The following is a 23,916-nucleotide window of genomic DNA, read 5'->3' on the forward strand; positions in this document are numbered from 1 at the left end:
AAAGCTGCTAATATCATCATTAAACTGCTGGAGTGTTGTTCCCATAACAGAGATATAGGGCCAGATTTACTAACAGCTTGCGCCAGTGCAAACCCTCTTTTGCCATTAAAAAACTTTTGCAAATTTCTTTTTATTTATTTGTAAATCTAATATATTTTAGTGAAGCTGAATTTATTTATTGATTGCATTTTATTTATTTTTGTGATTCTCTTTAAATTTATTTGTGCATAAAAATCTATTTATCTGGAAATATGAAACAATTCTAACCCCATATTGGATGGTTGTGGTTTGCTATTGGTGGATCTCATGTGAGTGACAGGTCGCCCCGCCCTCATCAAGAGGGAGAGGAAGTTATTTTGATTCAAGATTATCAGGGACATGAATTTAACACAATAATGATGTGCACTGATAAATCATTTATATATATAAAAAAACAGTGATATTTCATTAAAAAAAAACAAGAACTGTCCATTTGTATTTCATGGTGACTTTAAAAACCTCATAGACTGACAAGACTGGTGGAGTGATACAAACAGTGAAAAGTGCTTATATCAGTACACATGAAATGCTACTCAGCCAATCACATTAGAGAAGTGGAGCCAACTGCATTTTTGAGTGTCAACAGAAAAAGATGATTTTTGCAGCCTGATAGTTTAGTTACAGCAGAAGTTAAAGGGATAGTTCACAAAAATGAAAATTTGATGTTTATCAGAGGAGCTTAGCTCATAGTTGCACTCCACCTGTCAAAACTGTCATAGATACCGTGGCTCCATTGAAAATTAGGCAGCCTAAAACTAAATCTGAGCCATGGTTAAATGACACGGCTCGTGCTGTCAGATGTGAGTGCCGTAGAGTTGAGCGCAAATGGAAAAAGGACAGACTGCATGTGTCACTTCAAATGCTAAGGGACTGCTGGCGTTATTATCAGACAATTGTGAAAGATGCTAAAAGAAAATATTTATCTGAAATTATTCTGTCAAACTGTAACAAGCCTCGTGTTTTGTTTAAGACTATTGATTCAGTTCTTAATGCTCCACAAACTGTCTGTATTGATGCCACCCCTGCTGTTTGTGAAAACTTTCTGCACTTTTTTATTGATATGGTCACTTCCACTAGAGCTCTTATTTCACCTTCTGCTTATGACCCCTCAATCCCTGTCTATGTCATGGCAGATTTGATGTTTCTTTGTCCCTTCAGATCTGGTCTCGAAGAAAAACTCGCAGAGTCTAAGTTTCAGGTCTCAGAAAAACTCGCAGAGTCGAAGTTCCAGGTCTCAGAAGTATTTAACTTTATTGTCAAGCAACAAAGTGAGATGCCAGCTCCGCATCTGAGGCTCCCTTAGCCGGGGCACAGTTTTATACATTTTTCTTATCTCTTAAAAACACACCAAATTAATATCATTGGCTTTTTCTTATCTCTTAAAATACACCAAAGTAATATCATTGGCTGGTAATATTCACCCTAACAGTTATTTTCCATGATATTGTTATGATAGAGACACCGGAGGCAGATATAAAAGCAGTATTGGATGTTTATTGAAGTGATCAGCAGAGCAACAGGGAAGAGAATGTTGAGAAGGCAGTTCTTGGATGTGAATGAGAAGGTAATACTGTCCTTTTGTTGTATTGCAGGTGAAGATGGAGGCAGGCGTAGGAGACAGGTGGCAGAGACACTCACACACACAGGCAGGTAGGAACACGAGGAGTACTGGAGACGAAGGAGATGATTTAAGCAGCCAAGTATAGCGTTTGGAGTCCTTGAGGTAAGCAGTTGAAACAGAAACTCATAAATGGTAATTTATGTTAAATGATTGTTTAACATTAATCTGTATTATGTGTAATGAAACTACATATAAACAAAGGTCTGTACAGTACCATATGATTATAGAACAAAAATTCAATACATATTTTGTTTGCTTTCTAAAGTTTTATGAGTTTATTTCACTAAATCAGAAAGTGTAAACTGACGCTGATGGATGATGATAAATGATTTGAAACATCAGAACAGCTGCTGTGTAGAAATATTATCAGTGAAAGAAAAAACATGAACATCTCATAGACTGATTACTTCGATTTGTGAATTATGTGTATTTATTAGCACTGCATGGAAGTGATGTCATTTATAAAAGAGCCATATAATCTTGAGTTAAGAACAATTCAAGCAAACTGGGGATTGTTCAGAAATGACAGAAAATAATTTAAATATTCATGTCTCTATTTTTGTTTAATTTTATATACAGTTTGTTTTAATCTAATGTAGTTTGATGTAGTTTTAAATAGTTCTTAAATATAGTAGTCAACATTTGAAGTGGGTCAAAACTTTCTTCAAAGTTGTCCTAAAACCTTCTTCTTAGGACAAATTTGATTAACTTTTTTGATCCACTTCAAATGCTGACTACTGTAGTTTAATTTCAAAGGTTGCATTCCTCAATTATGTTTCAGAAATTGTGTGTGTGTAGCGTACATGTAATGCTATATGGTCTTGATTGAATTAAAAAAATTAGGATGATGGAAACTTCAATATCATTTGCATAAGATAGAAGAAACCAGAATTAGTTTTGATCAAGTGTTTATTTCATTCAGTTTGACAGAAAGGCAGGCCTCAGAGACATTCTGCAACATTCAGATAAATCACAGTCACAATGCCAAAATAACAGTGAAACATCCATTAGTTTGACATTATACCTTTTCATATGTGCGGACAGACTGAACACCCTCAAAGGTCAAGGTCTGGAAACAGCAAAGACCAGGAGAGGAAATTTAGGAACATAAAATATCATTTAAATGTATATTATACACCGATCATGCATAACATTACCACCTTCCTAATATTGTGTTGGTCCCCTTTTTGCTGCCAAAACAGCCCTGACCCGTCGAGGCATGGACTCCTCTAGACCCCTGAAGGTGTGCTGTGGGATCTGGACCAAGATATTTGCAGCAGATCGTTTAAGTCCTGTAATTTGTGAGGTGGGGCCTCCATGGATCGGACTTGTTTGTTCAGCACATCCCACAGATGCTCGATTGGATTGAGATCTGGGGAATTTGGAGGCCAAATCAACACCTCAAACTCGTTGTTGTGCTCCTCAAAGCATTCCTGAACCATTTTTGTCAGGAGCATTAACCTGTTGAAAGAGGCCACAGCCACCAGGGAATACCGTTTCCATGAAAGATTGTACAATGTCCGAATAATACTTAGGTAGGTGGTACGTGTCAAAGTAACATCCACATGGATGGCAGGACCCAAGGTTTCCCAGCAGAACATTGCCCAAAGCATCACACTGCCTCTGCTGGCTTGCCTTCTTCCCATAGTGCATCCTGGTGCCACGTGTTCCCCAGGAAAGTGACGCACACGCACCCGGCCATCCACGTCATGTAAAAGAAAACGTGATTCATCAGACCAGGCCACCTTCTTCCATTGCTCCGTGGTCCAGTTCTGATGCTCACATGTCCACTGTTGGCTCTTTCAGTGGTGGACAGGGGTCAGCATGGTCATCCTGACTGGTCTGCAGCTATGCAGCTCCATACACAACAAACATTCTTCATAATGCTTACGCTGAATGAACTACGCCTTCCCTATTCAAGTTACGAAAAAAAACGAAACTGGCGCCGCGTTCATTCCGTAAGTAGAATAGGGAAGGCGTAGAACATTCAGCGTAAGCGTTATTGTTACGTGTCTGAACGTCGCTGAGTGTTCACTTGTGTCGTGTAACATTGTTGTGTGGAGCAAAAGTTGTGTGTGTGAAGTGCTCTCTCTGTCTGTCTCTCTCTCGCTCTCCCCCTGTTGCTTCCTGCTAATTGTCGTGAACACAGGTGCAGCTGTTTATGTGGGTGGAGCCGGGAATCGTCCAGTGGATAAAAGCTTGGAGGGAAGACGGCTCGATGAGTTCCCTCTCCTGCTTCCTGTTGTTGTACCAGCCGAGTGTGTGTGACGCTGCTGGACTAGCCTTTAAAGTAAACCCTGGTGTGGAGAACAAATTGTTAGCGGTATAGGCCGGTAAATGTTCAATTGCCCTTTCCCATGCAGACCGTTTGTTAGTGGGAGGCCCTTTTTTGTTTAATTACTATTTTTCTCCTGTTTATTCTGTTAGCAGGGAGGTAAGACTTGTGTTTTTCTTTTGTTATCTCTTTTCCAGGGAAGATCTTTAAAAGTAGGTAGATCCCCATCTTTTGTTTGTTGTTTTGGCCGACCCACGGACTTAAAGCCATTCTTTAATTTTCTTTAAGAAATAAACAAACTTCCTCTCTGACTCAACTGGTGACATTGTGGTGTTTGTGGGAGCAGGAGACGGGACTCCGGGCGACACATGTTACAATGTGTCGCTCTCTATGTTACGACCGAAGGCTGTGTTTGTGGAATTCGTAACAGTTATGAAGAATGCAGAAGCGGAAAGTACGTTCAAGGTGATATTTTGTTTATAAAGCATAAACGGTTGTATTTTTTCGAAAATGACCGATCGATTCGCTAGATAAGACCCTTATTACTCATCTGGTATCGTTTAAAGCCCTTGAAGCTGCACTGAAACTGTAATTTTGACCTTCAATCTGTTGGTAGCCATTGAAATCCACTGTAAGGAGAATAATCCTGTAATGTTTTCCTCAAAAACCTTCATTTCTTTTCGACTGACGAAAGAAAGACATGAACATCTTGGATGACATGGGGGTGAGTAAATTTATCAGGAAAAGTGTATTTAAAAGAGGACCAATCCTTTAATAATAATAATAATAATAATAATAATACATAAAAATAAAAATAATAATAAAAATAACTTTATTTTTAAAGGAATATCAGAAGTTTCCTCTTTGTTTTAATTTTAACAATAAACGTCTGTTGTGCTGCTCTTTGCTGAAAAATATAACGAATTGTTCGATTTTAATTTGATAGCACTGAAAAATAATGTTTTTATTTGATTAACCGTATTTTAAAGACAACTGATTTCACAGGGCCTTAAAAATGTAAACTTTTAATAATCTGGTGTTAAACTGTAAATTTCATAATTTCAGTTAATTAAACATCCTTTTTGATTACTACAATTTAATTTGACCATTGAAATGGAATCCAGAAAAACTGAAACAATACTAATGTGATTTGTAAAGTTCAATGTTTAATAATGTTATGGCTTAATTAATGACAAAAATTATTTTCAGGTGTGAACAGTGACAGTCATTGATCTGAAGGGCGGGTCAGTGGGGTTGAAATAAATCAGTAAAGCTCATTTGATTAGAGAGAATATTGACCCCGCCCCCCTGCTGTCAATCATAGTCACAGGTCAAAAGCTGCATTCACGTCACCTCGTATTTACCGGAATCTTGAAATGACAACATGTGACATTATATTCCGAGCGTTTCCATGGCACCACAATCAACGCCTAATAAATCTGTAGCGATTCGTACAGTTATTAATCAATTTATGGGTGGAATATGAATATAATAATTCATAAATCTTTATGAATAATTATTATGCACATACCGACCCAAGGGGGAATTAACCATATATAGTGAATTAATTATAACGAATTATAATCAATTATATATATGATTAGTTCTGGTTTAATAATTATTTAGAGAAACTGTTGGTTTGTCCAGCAAACTAAGCTCCTCATAGAATATTATCAAAGGAAGGTTTTTCTCTGGCCACGAGAAGGACCTCCTATTCTAGCATCCAAACGTAAAGCAAGGATATAGGATGGAAACGAGCGAATTGAAATGAGCAAAAAGAACAATCGAGCATGAATAACGTGTTTAATATATGCAAACTACGACTACATAGGTTATACGTCTAACTACAGAATATACAAATATATACAAAAGGGAACGTAGAGACAGGAAAGGAAGGATGGTCAAAGAATGGCAAATTACGACAGTTAACCCCTTTGAGAGCCAGCACAGAAATCAGTTTAAACAAATTTCAGAGAAATTATAATACTTGCATATGGTTCAAGTCGGTGTGCAGCAGAGTTTCAATGCGCCTGGCTTGGTTGGTCCTTTCCGAGAGGGTTTCTCCGGCGGGGTTTTCAAACGAGGTTTCACTGATGCGTAAGATGACAGAGAAGAAAGAAGAGAGAGAGGGTCCAAGGAAAATGGTCGTCCCGGCAGGAGCTGAGCGCGTGATGACAGCGCTGTCGCCTGAGGCAGTTCAGGGGCAGTCGAGAGACAATCGGGAGACAACGGAAAAGTTGTGTGTCGTTGTTTTTATGGAAAACCAAGCTAACACACCCCCTGAATTGTAACGGCCAATAGATGCACAGCACTATTTGGCGGGCAAAGTTCCTTTGTTTGGTCTCCTAGCTGAATTTATGACTATCAGATCAGATTTCGAGATGGAGTACTTTCTTCATATGTGACATATCTCAGTGAATGATCAGTAGCCAGAGCTTTAAAACGAGATCAAACTTGATAGATCAGACAGGCATAATGGAAGTTATGGTTTACAGATAAAATTCCCTTATTACAACTAAAACTAACTCAACTACAGTTATTTAAACTAAGTCTAAACATTAGGAAACATGCATACACTTGAGATACATGATGGGTACATATATGGATGTGACTTGGCATAGTTATATTTTACATATACAGTCAATAATGTATGTTTGTGTGTTTTTGTGTGTGTCTATGTGTGTGTGTGTGTGTGTGTTGGAATGTGATCTGGTCCGTCTCTGGGCTCACACTAGGGGGTCGATCCTTTGAAGTCTCCAGAGCTGGAGAGAGGGCATCGCTGTTTAATTTCGGCCAGGCCACAAAGTTGTCAAATCTGCTAGTCTTTTGCAGACCGGCCGGAGCCGAGGGGAGATTTTACGACACAGTCCATGCATATACTACAATCAATCTACAGCGGTCAGGTAGTACAGCGGCCACGTGGTACATCTGGGAGCTTTCAGAAAACTCCCAGCTTACAAGCTGTAATTACAAGCTCTACGAGGATGTGAACGCTTTTTACAAGCTAGAATCTTGTAACTACAGGAATTACGAGGCCGCGTGAACGCACCTTAATGCTGCGTTCACGGAATCTTGAGATAACAACACGTGACATTATACTCGGAGCTGTTCACGTCAGGGGCGGAGCCAGACATTGTAAACATTCGGGGCTTAGCCCAAATCTATATTTGTCCAAAGACATTTTAATTTTCTATTAACAGCTTTACTGACATGAAAGGAGCTTTTGTTGTCATATTCTTGTTCAGAAAATGTACATTATTGTAATTTGTAAAACTTTATTGGATGTACCAGCTCTAGGGGGGTTTAATGGTTAAATGCATCAATCTGGTGCACTCTGGAAATTCAAAATTAAGAGCTTCAACCCATGTACAGTGTGCAAATTGAACAAAGAAACAGCATTGGCTTGTACCTGGACATTAAAAAGGGTTCAAACATCTTTTTTACAATACTTTTGTACTCATTTCTTTTTAAAAGATAAATTCTTGAGCTTTTATTTTGATCACCAGATCACCAGCTGATCGCGTGTGCAAATGTGTGAGAGAGAGAAAGCGCTGCCGGTGTATGGTCGGATACTTTAGAAAAGCGGTATTGAACTGCTTAAAGTATTTTAATTGAGAGATATGTTTAGAAAAATTATATTTTGAGAGCACCGTTAAGAAACCTCAAACCTGAAATTCCTGCTCGCTGACTGTCTCGCACTCTTGCGGTTGACTGTGCTAGCTCCTCCCCTACCTGCTGCATATTCAACAGAGAGGAAGAAACGGAGTAGTCCATAGGCTACCGACAGCAAAGAAATGTATTCTATAGGCTAGATTATTTTTAAGGTCTAATTTTACAGGCTGTATGCAGTATATGCAAAGCCAAAGTGCAATGAAATAAAGCAACTTATGATTTCGGGGGTTTACATAGGCTATTGTCCAGTTTCATATTTACTCAGTGACAGTCATACATTCGGGGCTTGACTCAAAACATTCGGGGCCGAAGCCCCGGCAAAAATGTCTGGCGCCGCCCCTGGTTCACGTCCTTGGACTGGGAATTGTGCGTTTCCATGGCACCTCTTATCAACGCCTGTGAATCTGCAGCGGTCAGGTGGTACAGCGGCCATGTGGTACATCTGGGAGCTTTCAGAAAACTCCCAGCTTACAAGCTGTAATTACGAGCTCTACGAGGACGTGAGCGCTTTTTACAAGCTAGAATCTCGTAACTACAGGAATTACGAGGCCGCATGAACGCACCTTATTGTTTATATTTTTAACTGGCAAGATGAATAGTTCAAAGTTCAGTGAAACAGATCAGCAGATGTTTCATCTTATATTTTTCTTCAATGCTCACCTTACAGAAAACTCATGAGTGTTCAGTGTTTATGAAGTGGCTGAATTATTCTCTCTTTAGCTCTATGTATAAGATAAATAAGATAAATGTGAGGACAATGTGACTAGGGAATGAGCCGCAAGTGATTAAGTTAGCTTTCTCCAATGAGATACAGACCCTCTTATCTCCCTATAATAAAACAATCTCTGACCAGAGTCCTCCTGCAGCATTCTGAGGAAACACCTGTGTGTCCAAATCGAAAGGAAAGACTCGACATGTAAATTGACATTTCGAAGACTTAAAACGTTCATAAATATCACTTTATGGTAAGTTAATTTAACGGCTTTTGATATTGTCATATTATATGTTTTCGCATTTGCGTCACCATCTCATATTAAAGTTTTTGAGTTATCAAGCCCTGTGGATTCTGCTTTTAAGATTGAGATCAATTTACAGGATTAATTTAATACTGATCAATTTTCTTTACAGTCTGAAATATGCAAAGGTGGAAATGTAAACATTCAAATAAACACAAATACGACTGCGCTTAGGCCTCGATTCACTGACATTATGAAGTTTCGATATAACATAGTTTTATTATTGATGACTATAAAATCTATAAACCACCCCCTCCCCACTTTGTCTGTTGTTAGGATGACAAACGTTTCAAATGTTACATTTTTAGGCTGTTCTGTCTCAGCGCTCATCACTGTCAGAATGAGTGAGCTGGCCAATCAAATCAAAGAAGGCTTCCTGTTCACAGGTGACGAGTGTGAATTCCAACTTTCGTTTTAGCAAAGAAAGCTGCGAGTAGTTAAACGTTTAATATTTGACGACTGTTTTATGATTGAAATATTCAGCGACCAACAGTGATGCAAAATACTCATCATTTTCATGAAATGTCACTGCTTTGAATTGAAAACATGGTTTTATATGATTAAAATGTTAATTATTATTTGTGAGGTAATGGGGTCTGGATCACTGATCATTTAATCTCAGAGTGGTTCAGTGGGTTCAGATCTGGTTCTTCCACAGTCAGTAAACCATTACTTTATGGACATCATAAGAAAATGATCCTCCAGAAACTGAAGCTACAAAGTCTGAACCACCAAATTCTCCAGAATGTCATTGTGTAAAATTAAGATTTGTTTTCACTGGAATTACTCCAATAGTTAAAACATTATGTATGATTTATTCTCTGTGTTTCCATATGCAGGTCTGAAGTCAGTTTCTCATTATGGAGAACAGAGAGATATCTTCATCTGCAGAACCCAGCTGTGTGTCTCTGAAGAGTGACGGATCCATGCATCCTCCTCTTAAGTTCAGTGATAAAGCAGTGATCTCTGGCCCCAGGTGAGATATGATCTAGTATTGGAGACAATAGACTCATAATAAAAATAACAAAATGGCAGTCAGAACTTGTTTTTTTTTTTTTTTTTTTTCAGTATCTGGAATCAGAGATCTTCATCTGCAGAACCCAGCTGTGTGTCTCTGAAAAGTGATGGATCCATGATTCCTCCTCTTAATTTCAGTGATAAAACAGTGACCTCTGACCCCAGGTGAGACACAAAATTACAGATTTGTTAAAGGGTTCATCCAAAAATTTAATTTCTGTCACTAATTACTCACCCTCATGTTGTTTAAATCCCGTAAGACCTTTGTTCATCTTCAGAACACAAATTAAGATATTTTTGATGAAATATGAGAGATAAAGGTACAAAAGACATTGTTAAAACAGTCATGTGACTGCAGTGGTTCAAACTTAATGTTATGAAGAGACGAGAATACTTTTTGTGTGCAAAAACAAAACAAAAATAATGACTTTATTCAACAATTTCTTCTCTTCTCTTCTCTTCCCTGTCAGTCTCCTATGCTGTTCACGTATAGACAGTGCAACGCTTCCAGGTTCTATGTCAGAACGCAGACTCATTATTGGCTGACGCTGGTTATGTGAGTGTGTGATGCTGACGCAGGAGCCGGACAATAATGAGTCTGCGTTCTGAAGTGCTGCACTGTGTTTACTATAGAGTATTGCGCATAATTTCACTTATTCCAGCAGCATTTATAATGTGGGAAATTACTGCAAAAATTACTCCCTCTCTCTCTCTCTCTCAAAATGAGCAAATGAGAGCTGCACGCTGTGCTACAACACTTTCACTTGTGTATCAAGACAGCTGATGGGAATGTTGCCCATGTCTGTTTAAGCCTTGCCAATTAAACATGCAAGCCATTATATATAATTCATTTAACTTTTAAATTGAGACTGAAATGTAAGACATTAATTAAACAGAAAATACAAGATTGACATCTGTATTGATTTACTATGCAAGTAAATGTTATTTTATTTATACATATAAATCCTTTTCTTTACATACTTTTTTAAATCTGTTCTTTTTCTCATTTTTGTAGTTTCAGCAGAGTGGATAGAGATGATCAGACTGGAGATTCTCCTCAACCAATGAATGATGAACTACAGAGAGTCAAAGACCGACACAAAACCAGCATGAAGAACAAGTATGAGAGATTATTTGAGGGACAGAAACTCCAAGAGAATGAAACCCTCCTGAACAGGATCTACACACAGCTCTACATCATAGAGGGAGAGAGTGAAGGAGTGAATGAAGAACATGAGGTTTTACAGATGGAGAAAACAGCCAGAACACAACACTCACAAGACACTCCAATCTACTGCAATGACATCTTTAAAGCCTCACCTGAACCAGGATGTAAGGAGAAACAACAGATCAAGACTGTTCTTACTAAAGGAATCGCTGGAATCGGAAAAACCGTCTCTGTGCAGAAGTTCATTCTGGACTGGGCTGAGGGAAAAGCCAATCAGGATGTAGATTTCATGTTTGTGCTTCCATTTCGAGAGCTGAACTTGATCCAAGATCATCAGTACAGTCTTCATACACTTCTGCTGGACTTTCATCCTGAACTTCAAGATCTGGACTCAAAGACTTATGAGGATTGTAAAGTTGTGTTCATCTTTGATGGTCTGGATGAAAGCAGAATGAGACTGATGTTTTCAGACGCTCAGAAAGTTTCTGATGTGACTGAGACTTCATCAGTGGGGGTGTTGATGTCAAATCTCATGAAAGGAGATATGCTTCCCTCTGCTCTCATCTGGATCACCTCCAGACCAGCAGCAGCCAATCAGATCCCCTCCAAATACATCAACCGTCTGACAGAGATTCAGGGATTCAATGAGCCTCAGAAGGAGGAATATTTCAGGAAGAGAATCAGTGACGAGCATCAAGCCAGCAGAATCATCTCACACATCAGAAGAGCAAGAAGCCTCCACATCATGTGCCACATACCCGTCTTCTGCTGGATCTCATCCACTGTGCTTCAGAAGCTCCTGAAAGAAGATCGGAGTGCAGAAATCCCTCAAACTCTGACTGAAATGTATATCCACTTCCTGCTGATTCAGATCAACATGAGGAATCAGAAGTATGAAGAGAGAGATCCAGAGAAACTCCTTCAGTCCAACAGAGAAGTGATTGTGAAACTTGCTAAAGTGGCTTTCAATCAGCTGATGAAGGGCAATGTGATGTTCTATGAGGAGGACCTGAGAGAGAGCGGCATAGACATCACTGACGCCTCAGTGTATTCTGGGATTTGCACTGAGATTTTTAAGGAGGAATCTGTGATTCATCAGAGGAAAGTCTACAGCTTCATTCATCTGAGCGTTCAGGAGTTTCTCGCTGCTTTCTATTTGTTTTACTCACATGTGGTCAAGAACAAGAAACCACTGCAAGAATTTGAAATTTACTGGTTTGATAAACACTCTCTGCATAGGTTACTAACATCAGCAGTAGATAAAGCCCTCAGGAGTCAGAATGGAAAGTTGGATCTGTTCCTGCGGTTCCTGCTGGGCGTCTCACTGGAGTCCAATCAGAGACTCTTGCAGGATCTACTGACACACACAGAGAACAGCTCAGAGAACATCAGGAGAATCACACAGGACATTCAACAGAAGATTAAAGATAAGGAGGATTTTCTTAATCTCTCAGCTGATCAATCCATCAATCTGTTCCTCTGTCTGCTGGAAGTGAAAGATCAGACTCTGTCCAGAGAGATTCAGGAGTTTGTGAAATCAGACAAACACTTAAAGAAGTTTCTATCTCCTGCTCACTGCTCAACAATTGCCTACATGCTTCAGATATCAGAGGAGGTGCTGGATGAGCTGAATCTCAAGAAATATAACACATCCGATGAGGGGAGAAGAAGACTGATACCAGCTGTGATCAACTGCAGAAAAGCTCTGTGAGTGTTAATTATTAACAAATGAAGAATCATGTTTAATAATCAAGTACCATTTCCTAAGAAAGAGATTTTCTAATAAATTACAAGCTTACCCCTGGTTTCACAGACACGGCTTAAGGTAGTCCTAGACTAAAATGCATGTTTGAGCTGTTTTAACTGAAAGTAACTTGCCCTGACATATCTTAAAATATGTCAGATTCATTGTTTTGTCTCAAGATGCACACCAGTAATTTTTTCTAAGGCATGTTCATAAAAGCTACTTAGATGCCCTAATTGAGCTAAGGCCCAATCCTGGCTTTGTCTAAGCCCTGTCTGTGAAATCAGGTCTTAGAGTCTTCACATGCCTTTTCATTATTTTAATGTGCTCTTTGAGGCTTGCTTGTTATGTTAGTAAAGTTTTTGCTCAAAAACAGTCATATATTTCCTCATCATAATTATTTTCCGGTCTCAGTCTGACTTTTGTCAGTAAATGTCTGCTGTTGTGATTGTCTAACATCATTGCATCTCTCTTCATCTCCTCACTACTCACCGCTGCTGGATGCTTATGAAACTGATCAGGTAACGTAGGTGCTGAAGACCTGTTCTACTGGCATTCAGATGCAGTAAGTGAATCTCAGAGGAGTCTCTCAGATTCATTATTCAAAACTCAGATTTTTATATCTTCAGAAAAGCATTGCTATATTTTTCAGTGTTTAAATTTCTGAAGCACAGCAGTAGGGCTGCTGTTACATTAATAAATGCTGTTTACATTAATATCGCATCATAAAAGCATTCTGAGGTGCACATACTTTATTCTCAGACTCAGCCGAACACACAATCGATCTTCTTCGTCAGCATTTAAGCGTGTGGATAAAAACTACCCATTATGTAAAGAAAACGTGATTTGATTCATCAGACAAGACCACCTTCTTCCATTGCTCTGTGGTCCAGTTCTGATGCTCACGTTTCCACTGTTGGCTCTTTTGCCGGTGGACAGGGGTCAGCATGGGCACCCTGACCGGTCTGCAGCTATGCAGCTCCATATGCAACAAACCGATGCACTGTGTATTCTGACACCTTTCTATCAGAACCAGCATTAACTTCTTGAGCAGTTTGAGCTACAGTAGCTCTTCTGTTGGATCGGACCACACGGGCAAGTTTTCTCTACCCACGTGCATCAAATCCTTGCTCAAATCCTTGCTCATTTTTCCTGCTTCTAACACATCAACTTTGAGGACAAAAATATTCACTTGCTGCCTAATATATCCACCCACTAACAGGTACCGTGATGAAGAGATAATCAGTGTTATTCATTTCAGCTGTCAGTGCTCATAATGTAATTCAGTGTATATAGTCTGTAGGACAATCCGTGGCATTCAGCGCTATACCACAGACTCACTTGCAAAGTACATGTGAAGGATGTATTGTTGGAACTCGAGCGAAGTTCAAAGCCTATAATTTACATATAATAGTTTATCATTCAAATAGATTGTGAATACAGAAACATTTGTATTTGTGCAGAATTGGAGAGGTAGGTAGGCGACCTGTTTTTTATTTTTCGTTACAGTTCTGTTCTGAATAGGCTGTTTGTAGGATTTATTGTCTATAGCTATAAGTTTATAGTTTGTTTACCTTTTAAACAAAATTCTTGGTTAACAGTTAACCAGTCAATTATGAGCATCCCTAATTAATCTTTCCAATGCGGATGCTGTGCTTTTTTTCCATGATTCTCTCTATATGCGTCACGGTGTGTGGTTGTAGAGATGAGGCGTTAAAGGATTTCCACAATCAAAGGGTATTTATTCAACGAAGGTGTAAGGTACAACACAAACACGTTTGACTAACAATAAGAACAGACAGGGAGTGAAGGGAGTGAGTCCAAGGGAGTGCAGATGATCAAGTCCAGGTGCAGGTGATGAGATGAGTGATGATGGGGAGATGACGAGGAAGTGAGTACATGTGTGGAAACAGGAGGATCATGGGAAATGGAGTCCAGGAACAGAGGGAACTATGACAGTACCTCCCCCTCCTGGTCGGCGAGAGGAGTAGGCGGGAACGGAGGTCTCCAGGGCAGGTCTAGGAGCTCGGGCGGCCATGGCGGGTCAGAGGCCGTGGGCGGCCATGGAGGGTCAGAGGCCGTGGGCGGCCATGGAGAGTCAGAGGCCGTGGGCGGCCATGGAGGGTCAGGAACCTTGGCAGGCCTTGGCGGGTCAGGAGTTGTGGATGGCCATGGCGGGTCTGGAGCCTGGGAAGGCCATGGCAACACCGAAAGCCCACCCATGAGTCCCCCACCCACGTGTACATGGCCCCCCCTAATTTTCTTGGGGAATTCCGTGGTAGGTAGGGAAATGTGGGATGGACCATGTTGGAGGGTTGGAGCTGGCTCGTCCAAGGCCGGAGAGGGCTCGTCGAGGGCTGGAGAGGTGAGCTTGCAGGTTGCTAGAGTGGGCTCGTCGGCTGCTGGAGCAGACTCGTGGGTGGCTAGGGGGGTTGGGAACCACTGCTATAGATGATCTGACTATTGATGTGTGTGTTCTGCTCTCTTTCAGACTTGCTCGCTGTAATCTCACTGTTCATTGCTGTGAGAGTTTGTCATCAGCTCTTCAATCCTCAAAATGTGTCCTGAGAGAGCTGGACCTGAGTAACAATGACCTGCAGGATTCACCAGTGAAGTTTCTTTCTGATGCACTGAAGAGTCCAAACTGTCAGTTGCAAATACTGAGGTATTTAATTTAACAGATTTCTCAACCGTACGGTAGACCTTACTTTGAGTGTGAAAAAAATCAGTAAAATGAAGGAGATGAGACAAAAAACTGATCTCTATTGATCAGAGCTCTATTGTCCCACCCCATTATCTGCTTTTGTCATGGAGGGATGGGACTTTTCAATTTTCAGGTGACCGCATCAGTTTGCACACTTCAGTCGGTCACACGAAAGAATGAAGTTGCTGATCGGTCATCGAATAATAGGATCAAACATGGTATCAGTTAAGGAGGGAATCAAACCACAATGTTGTAGTTAGTAGGGTAGAGTCTAAACAATAGAAATATGGCAAAATATATAGAGAAATACATAAACACCTGTTTGCCATGACTTTCCAAATCTATGCGTGACCGTACGGTTGATATGTCTGTAAAGGGTAAAAACAGCCAGATGGTAGGAACTGAAGTATGACAATAGGGTCATCTAAGAGTGGATTATGAGGATGTCCATGGGGATATTTTTTTATTTTTTCCTCAAGCAGATATAGTAAAAACTTAATGGAATATAAAATACAATTTCATAAATGTTACTCACACATACATTTATGCAGTATTTTATTTTGCGTATAGTGGAAAGGAACTGATTGGGTAATGAAAAGTGAGTGTTACATGCATACAAAGACACTTTACTATCTCATGAGGCCTTGGAAGAGGACTTGTAAATTGCATAGAAGCAACACAATTTACATTGCAATGCCAAAAATGGCAGATATAGCATGTCTGGATTGCATTCATATAGAACAGGGGTGGGCAAACTCGGTCCTGGAGGGCCACTGCCCTGCAAAGTTTAGCTCCAACCCTAATCAAACACACCTGAACCAGCTAATCAATGCCTTCAGGATTGCTAGAAAACTATAGGCAGGTGAGTTTAATCAGGGTTGGAGAGCTAAACTATGCAGGGCAGTGGCCCTCCAGAGTTTTCCCACTATATCAAACATATTTTTATATTAGTGGCGAACTAAATTCTTCTTCAATTGTAGTACTTTGACAGAGATTTTGCAAGTTTTTAGAGAAAACTGATGAAGAAGAAGACTATTATGGCAACAGCAATAGTGTCCATTTTGCAAATATTGGTAATTCATTTCACACTGTGTGAAATCAAGCAAGTGTAGCTAGTATTTGCATTCACACTCCTACATATGGTATGATTTGTTTCACACTGCAAGCTTCAGCAGAGCATTAGAGAGTGCTTATAAAGTAACACATGCATAAAAGCACTCTGAAATGGTTGGTTGTACCTATCAACCAAACCAAAAAATTAGAAAAACTCTGGTTTGAACATTCAGGAGCTCAAGTAAAATGACTAAAAATAGAATTTATGGACGATAAATAGACTTAGATATTTTACAAAACTTGCAGTATTCCTGTTGTGAAAAATGCTTTAAATTTCCATATTACCTGAATTTACTGAAATTTGCTTAATTTATTGAAATGGTTATGAATTAAATTCACTGAAAATGGTCTGGATATTATATTGACTGCCACAAGACAATATGTAATGTAAAAATGTTTTTTTTTTTTTTTTAAATAAACTTAATTTCATGTTGACCCTGATAATAATGGAAGGTATCTAAGACATACTAACACTGTTACAGGTATGTTTGTTATTCAGAAAAGCCCATAAAATAGTACTGCAAATGTAAAAAATGTGGTAAAAAAGATTTACCATAAACTGACATCTCAACCGTACGTTAGAGTTTTATATCTTTTAGAAAAAAACATAAATTTTGACAAAAAACTGCTTGAGGTCATTTTTTATATGTTCAATAATAAGAATTTTAAGAAAAATAATTTTTTCATTGGCTCCATCTAGGGGTGAAAGTTAAAGGGTTAAGAACATGTGTGAGATCATTTACAGTAAGACAGTCATAATGTTGATGTGTTTGTAGATGATCTGACTGTTGATGTGTGTGTTCTGCTCTCTTTCAGACTTGCTGCCTGTAATCTCACTGATCAGTGTTGTGAGAGTTTGTCATCTGCTCTTCTATCCTCAAACTGTGTCCTGAGAGAGCTGGACCTGAGTAACAGTGACCTGCAGGATTCAAGAGTGAAGCTTCTTTCTGATGGACTGAAGAGTCCAAACTGTCAGCTGCAGATATTGAGGTATTTAAGAATATCTAAGTGTCACGGTGGGTTGTAATATTCAATCGCACGACAAAGGAGATCTCCTCAGGAATCTTTAATGGAGTAATCCGAACAAGGAACAGGAGTATGTAGCTACTTCTCCCACACAAATTCATGTCAGAGGAGAGGACAGATGAAAGGGAGACACTTACAAAAGTTAACTCACCAGTGTTACAGTTGTCTGCATTCTGTAAAAAAAACACTGTCTGCAATGGACATGGGCAGCGCGACAGGTCAAAATCAAATAGAACCCATGTGACAAGCTGACAACAATAACCTGAGCCCCCGATTTATGTCTGACGCATTTATGCCACATGCTTACTCTGACAACAGGGCAAATAGGTTTTGAATGTTCACTTTGACATGTCCAATGTAGACAGAAGGACTGATAATAACAGGTTCTGTTAGCATTTGATGTGCATTTACACTCCACCTGCCAACACTCTTATTTTAAGTGTGATTCACTGGACAAAAAATTAAAAACAAACAAAAAAATATAATTTTACTGATTTATTTTCAAAACTTCTCAAGTTATCATGTTAATACTATTATCGTGATTTGTTTTGACCATGATATCGTGTTGTGAAAATCTGATAAATGCACAACAGTTCTGCTGTGGCTTTGTTTGAAACTATTTACATTGGTGAAATAAAGCAAAACCAGACAATATTGTGTCTAAAGCTCACAATATAAACTATTATTATTTATTGAACTGTTTAAAATAACATCTTATTTGCAATCATGCTTACATTCAGGAAAACCACTCTCTGCACATATGATATTGCTCAACTATATCACATGATAAATATCACAAGTATAACACATATCACAAATATAACAAGAAATGCCCCTGTATGACTTTTTTTTCTAACTGCTTTCCATTAGGCAGCATAACACAGGGAATGATTGGACTCTCAAGACATGTTTTTTGTTTGGTTTTTGTAAAGTAAATGATATACTTGATAATGTCAGATTGCACACCATTAAAAAACACAGACAAACAGAGTCATAGCAGAGCACTCATTATCAGTAGATTAATCAAAGCACATTTAAAACCTCAGCAAATTAAATATCACAGTTGCTGTTTCCATCCACCTATTTTTATCTGCATTTTAGGATTTTAGGAAACTGATTTCAGGCAGACTTCTCAGGCAGCGTAACGGTTTAACCCTCTGGAGTCTGAGGCTGATTTGGACCCTGGAGAAGTTTTGACATTTGTGACATTTGTGCTTTTTTCAGTTGTTCATAAGCATATTAATGGAAAAAGTATCATTACAGTGTATTCAGCACAAACTAGGCTACCATAATATGTGAGGAACATGTATGTACATGTTTGTATTTTTGAAGGAATAACATTTATGTGTGGTTATTGAAAAAACAAAAAACTTAAAGGTGCCATCGAATGAAAAATTGAATTTATCTTGGCATAGTTAAATAACAAGAGTTCAGTACATGCCAATGACATACAGTGTGTCTCAAACGCCATTGTTTCCTCCTTCTTATATAAATCTCATTTGTTTAAAAGACCTCCGAAGAACAGGCGAATCTCAACATAACACCGACTGTTACGTAACAGTCGGGATCATTAATATGTACACCCTACAATATTTGCATATGCCAGCCCATGTTCAAGGAATTAGACAAAGGCAAAACATCTGGATCTGTGCACAGCTGAATCATCAGACTAGGTAAGCAAGCAAGGACAATAGCGAAAAATGGCAGATGGAGCAATAATAACTGACATGATCCATGATATGATATTTTTAGTGATATTTGTAAATTGTATTTCTAAATGTTTTGTTAGCTAATGTTGCTAATGTACTGTTAAATGTGGTTAAAGTTACCATCGTTTATTACTGTATTCACAGAGACAAGAGCCATCGCTATTTTCATTTTTAAACACTTGCAGTCTGTATAATGCATAAACACAACTTCATTCTTTATAAATCTCTCCAACAGTGTAGCATTAGCCGTTAGCCACGGAGCATAGTCTTAAACTCATTCAGAATCCAATCCAAGCATCCAAATAAATACTATACTCACAGGAATCGATGTATGCATGATGAACACTTTGTAAAGATCCATTTTGAGGGTTATATTAGCTGTGTGAACTTTGCTGTTTAAGGCAGTTGAGAGCTCGCGGGGCATGGGAGCGGGAGATTTAAGGGGACCGCACGCTTAATCGGTTCATATGTAATAATGGCTCAAATTAGGCAGTTAAAAAAATTAATTTAAAAAAAATCTATGGGGTATTTTGAGCTGAAACTTCACAGACATGTTCAGGGGACACCTTAGACTTATATAACTTATCTTTTGAAAAGGGGTTCTAGGGCACCTTTAAGTCACTGAAATAAGGCCAAAAAAATAATATTAAATCTGTGTTCACAAGACTTCTGTGTATTAGAGATTGTAGACTAGAGTTTTTGCTTCAAAATTATGTAAAAATTATCCTACCTACTCGTTTATATAAAACAATGGAGAGATTTAAATTTTGTAAGACACTTTTTGTCAAGAAACACAGTATGCGTGGAGGCGTGTAATGACTTATTGACATATTAATGAGGCGTTTTAGACAGGTAGGCTGTGACAAAACCCCTTGTGATCATGTCTCAAGCTCATCATGGTGTATATCAAAACATACAGAAAAAACAGCAATACTGTGAAATATTATTACAATTTAAAATAATGGTATTCTATTATATACTTTTGTAATGATGGGTCAGAGGCAGAGATCAAGACAGGCGGCAAACAATCAGAGAAACAATAGACAGGCAGGAATCAGGGCAGGCGGCAGAGGTTCGGCAGAGATAAACAGTCCAGGTAATAACAAGATATCAGTCCACAAAGAAACGCTCAGAAATGATCACCACAGCAAATCAAGACTTTGCGAAGGTGTGTGTGCGTCTTAAATAGTGTGAGTGTGATATGGTGCCGGTGCAGGTGTAATCAGTCCCAGGAATGCGGGCCTATGGGAAATGGAGTCCGGATAGGTGTATGTCAATATTCAGGTGACGGCTCCCTCCGACGGCCCAGAGGATGCACCGGAGGAGCTGCATTCGTGACAACTTTAAAATATAATGCATTTCTGTGATGCAAAGTGTCTGAACAATTATGTTACCTCTATGGCATTTCATGTAGCCTTTTAGCTTAAAAGCATGCACATTTGGAGAAATATTGTATGCACATTTGGATTCTCATTTGGATTCTCATTTGTTTATGTCAATTTTCTATACAGAGGAGTAATATTTATTCAATATTTATTGTCATTACTATGAGCACTGGATACTGTGTTTTCAATTCATACTTGCAGCCAGAGGGCGCTCTGTGCACCTTTAGTCCACAAATTAATCTAAAGAAGAACGGGTCATGTGACATTCCAAGAACTAACCAAACTAACAGAGGCTTCCAGAGATCGCTAACTATGGCTATGCAAAACACTTTTGAAGACAATAAATACACGATTGAGACAATGTATGCATGTATTGCCTCAGAATTTGCGTCTGAATAGCGCTGGCTCCGTGGGCGTGGCCGCATTAGCGGATAATGAGCTGAATCACGGACTTCTGACATGGCTCTTTTTTCATACAGATTATATAAACAGAGAATATTTGTTTTCGATTTCACTTACGATTTAAAACCTGACATTTCAACATTTTTTTAGACATAAGTCTCATTTTTGTGTCATTAGTATTCACTAAGTTACAGTTCATTTTCTGAGAACTTTCAGATTGGACTTCGTTCAGAGGGAGACGAGAGATCACGCATCATGTTAGTTTTCTTTATTTTGCAAAAAGCACAACATTTTGTTTTTAATCTGAGTGTACACAAATAAAAGAAGATATTCAACAGATTAAAATGGTGTATAACTCTTAATTGTATGTGCAACATTGACGGAGTATTCTGAGTCTCTTTCACACTGGTAAGAAAAAAAAACGAGGTGGTATCGCCGGTGATACCTCAGACTCCAGAGTGTTAATGATCTACCACAAAATACCGTGCTCTAAACTAAACAAATATTTAATTACTATAGTAGCCATTTCTTGCTAGAAATGACATAAAAAGTGTTAAAACATAAAAAAATGTTGGTCAAAAACATACATTTACACACAAACTGACCAGCAAATGCAATCTTTATTTTTATAGCTTAACTGTTACAGAATGGACGCACAGTATTGTCGGATATCAAAGGCAGTGAATGATACTCCTATGCTGCCTTCAAAATTTCGATCAGAGGAAGGTATCTCAGGAGACAGGAAGTGATCTAACGTTGGATTCGGGCATGCCTTGATGCCTCCCTACCTTGAAATGTGTCCCCTGAAGGCAGCATTTTCCAGTTTTCAGATGCAGCCTACATTTCTAAAGTGTGTTTAGAAATTACTGCTGATATATTTGATTGAGTTGATGATGTTTGAACATCCAGTGTGTTTAGATGTTGTTAATAGAAAAATATGAAAATGTTTTTTGTTTGAGTGAGACATATAAAGAGAATTCTTGTATAAATTCACACTATGAATGATATTCACTCAACTGTTGAGTGTTGATGTGTGTTTTGTGGATGATGGGGCTGTTTTGATCCATCTGTAGGTTGCCTGGCTGTATGGTGACAGAGGAAGGCTGTGGTTTTGTGTCTTCTGCTCTGAGTTCAAACCCCTCACACCTGAGAGAGCTGGATCTGAGCTACAATCACCCAGGAGATTCAGGAGTCAAGCTGCTTGTGGACAAACTGAAGGATCCAAACTGTTCACTGCAGATACTCAAGTGTGTCAAACACTGATACTGACATACTGAACGTGTGCATGATGCGTATCTACATTAATGTGTGCTTCTGTGTTTATAGTCTGGATCATGGAGGAGAGATCAGGATCACAGCAGGACTACGAAAGTGTAGGTCTACACACACACACACACACACACACACACTTTTGTTTCAAGTCAAATCACCTTTATTTATTTAGCGCTTTATTCAATAAATTTATTCAATTTATTCAATTTATTCAGTGTTGACAGATTGGGTCAACTATTTCAAGCCCAAAAGCTCTCCAAAACCAACCCAGAACATTCACTGCCAAAAGATTGTGACAGAATTTTGTTGTCATGACAACCAAGGTTGATAAGGACCATTTACCTCCTTAAAACTTAATAACGAATACAAAATAAAATTATAAAAATCAGTTTCCCTGCCAGGTGAATGATGCAACAGGAAAATCATGCCAAATACAGTAAAAGAAAATGAGCAAATATACTAAAATAATATAAGTCATTATAAGTGATTGGGATAAGCAATGAAGTTAATGCAACAAGCAAATTTTTAGGTTGAACGACACGCTCATCTCACACACTTATGCACACACCATAACAATAATACGGCAATGATGTTTCACAATATTAATAATAACTATGACAATTATAATAACAACATGCTTACCTTCAAGTTGTGCTTTAATTTTTGAGAGATGGATCACTGTCCCACACTTTACTGTAGATACAACTTATATTAATGCTACTTTGGCATTGCGATCACTTGAATATATTGCTACAAGTTCAAAAACTGATCTATTATCACGCTATCATCACGTCTGCCTGCTATCGCTCTTGAAAGTGCGATATCACTTTTATCGCTAAAAGTGTGGACTCGTCGGCGACGTCAACACCAACATCAGATGACTCTGCGGCGGGCGTGTTTATTTAGTAACGTCATGATGATGGGATGGAGTACATGCACACTTGGGTTTTGTTAAATAATCAGCCCATAAAATGGATATGTTTGAAAACCATCAAACCGATTCCAAAACTGCCTAAATTTTGTCCACATGCCCAATTTTGTCCCGCACAATCAAAAACAAAACCGCCCAATTTGGCAACACTATACAGAATACAGATGGTTTCAAAGCAGCTTTACAATGATAACAGGAAAATAACAATTCAATTTTGCAAACAGAGTTCAATTCTGCTTTAAACAACTCTAAAAAGATGATAGTAAAGAGCCATTATTTAGGTGAATTCAGTTCAGTGTTGATTGATTTCAGTTCAGTAACTGTGTAAAATACATCAATTATGAAATTAGTTAAATTCAGCTATAAATCAGAAAACACTAATGTCATCGTCCAGCTTAGCTCAGTTCTCATTCAATAGTGTCAGTGCAGACAAATCAATTATACTGTGCTGAATATTAAGTTTCACTTTATTAGTGAGGACATTGAATAGGCTTTTATGGAATTACTTTTGTGTCAATAAAATTAAATGTAACTTTAAAAAAAAAAAAAACTAATGAAAATATAAATTGAAACTGAATAAAAAGTATTTAAAACGTAAAAATTAAATTGCAGGCAAAATTTTTGACTTTGTTTTTAATGCACTGCATGTTTTGCTAACTGTTTCCTCCTCTTTATTTTGCTGATCTGTACATACAAATGCGTTTCCAAAGTTTTCATTTACGCTTCTGAAGTATTCATTTACAATCCCTGAATTTTCGTTCGTGATTCTGGCACAAATCTCTTGTGGGGGCGGGGCTAGCAGCAATGTGTTCTCATTGCTTT

At 38.5% G+C, this 23,916-nt stretch overlaps 2 protein-coding genes across 2 annotated transcripts in view; both read left to right on the forward strand.

Moving 5' to 3' along the window:
* The first annotated feature begins 9,707 nt into the window (after positions 1 to 9,707).
* LOC125278898 (NLR family CARD domain-containing protein 3-like) lies at positions 9,708 to 12,534 on the forward strand. The gene is made up of 2 exons (XM_048208304.1): positions 9,708 to 9,805; positions 10,656 to 12,534. The coding sequence occupies exons 1-2, from the start codon at positions 9,756 to 9,758 to the stop codon at positions 12,517 to 12,519; spliced, it is 1,914 nt and encodes a 637-aa protein (XP_048064261.1). The 5' UTR covers positions 9,708 to 9,755; the 3' UTR covers positions 12,520 to 12,534.
* Positions 12,535 to 14,642: 2,108 nt separating this feature from the next.
* The window catches only part of LOC125278724 (ribonuclease inhibitor-like), a 50,387-nt gene continuing 41,113 nt past the window's right edge, over positions 14,643 to 23,916 (forward strand). Inside the window, exons 1-6 of the mRNA XM_048208071.1 lie at positions 14,643 to 14,753; positions 14,835 to 14,917; positions 15,044 to 15,217; positions 17,186 to 17,359; positions 21,965 to 22,138; positions 22,218 to 22,264. Coding sequence (XP_048064028.1) covers positions 14,643 to 14,753; positions 14,835 to 14,917; positions 15,044 to 15,217; positions 17,186 to 17,359; positions 21,965 to 22,138; positions 22,218 to 22,264 — 763 coding nt within the window. The remainder of the gene's footprint in view (positions 14,754 to 14,834; positions 14,918 to 15,043; positions 15,218 to 17,185; positions 17,360 to 21,964; positions 22,139 to 22,217; positions 22,265 to 23,916) is intronic.

This window comes from Megalobrama amblycephala, linkage group LG11, assembly GCF_018812025.1.
Source record: "Megalobrama amblycephala isolate DHTTF-2021 linkage group LG11, ASM1881202v1, whole genome shotgun sequence".
NCBI classification, from domain to species: Eukaryota; Metazoa; Chordata; class Actinopteri; order Cypriniformes; family Xenocyprididae; genus Megalobrama; species Megalobrama amblycephala.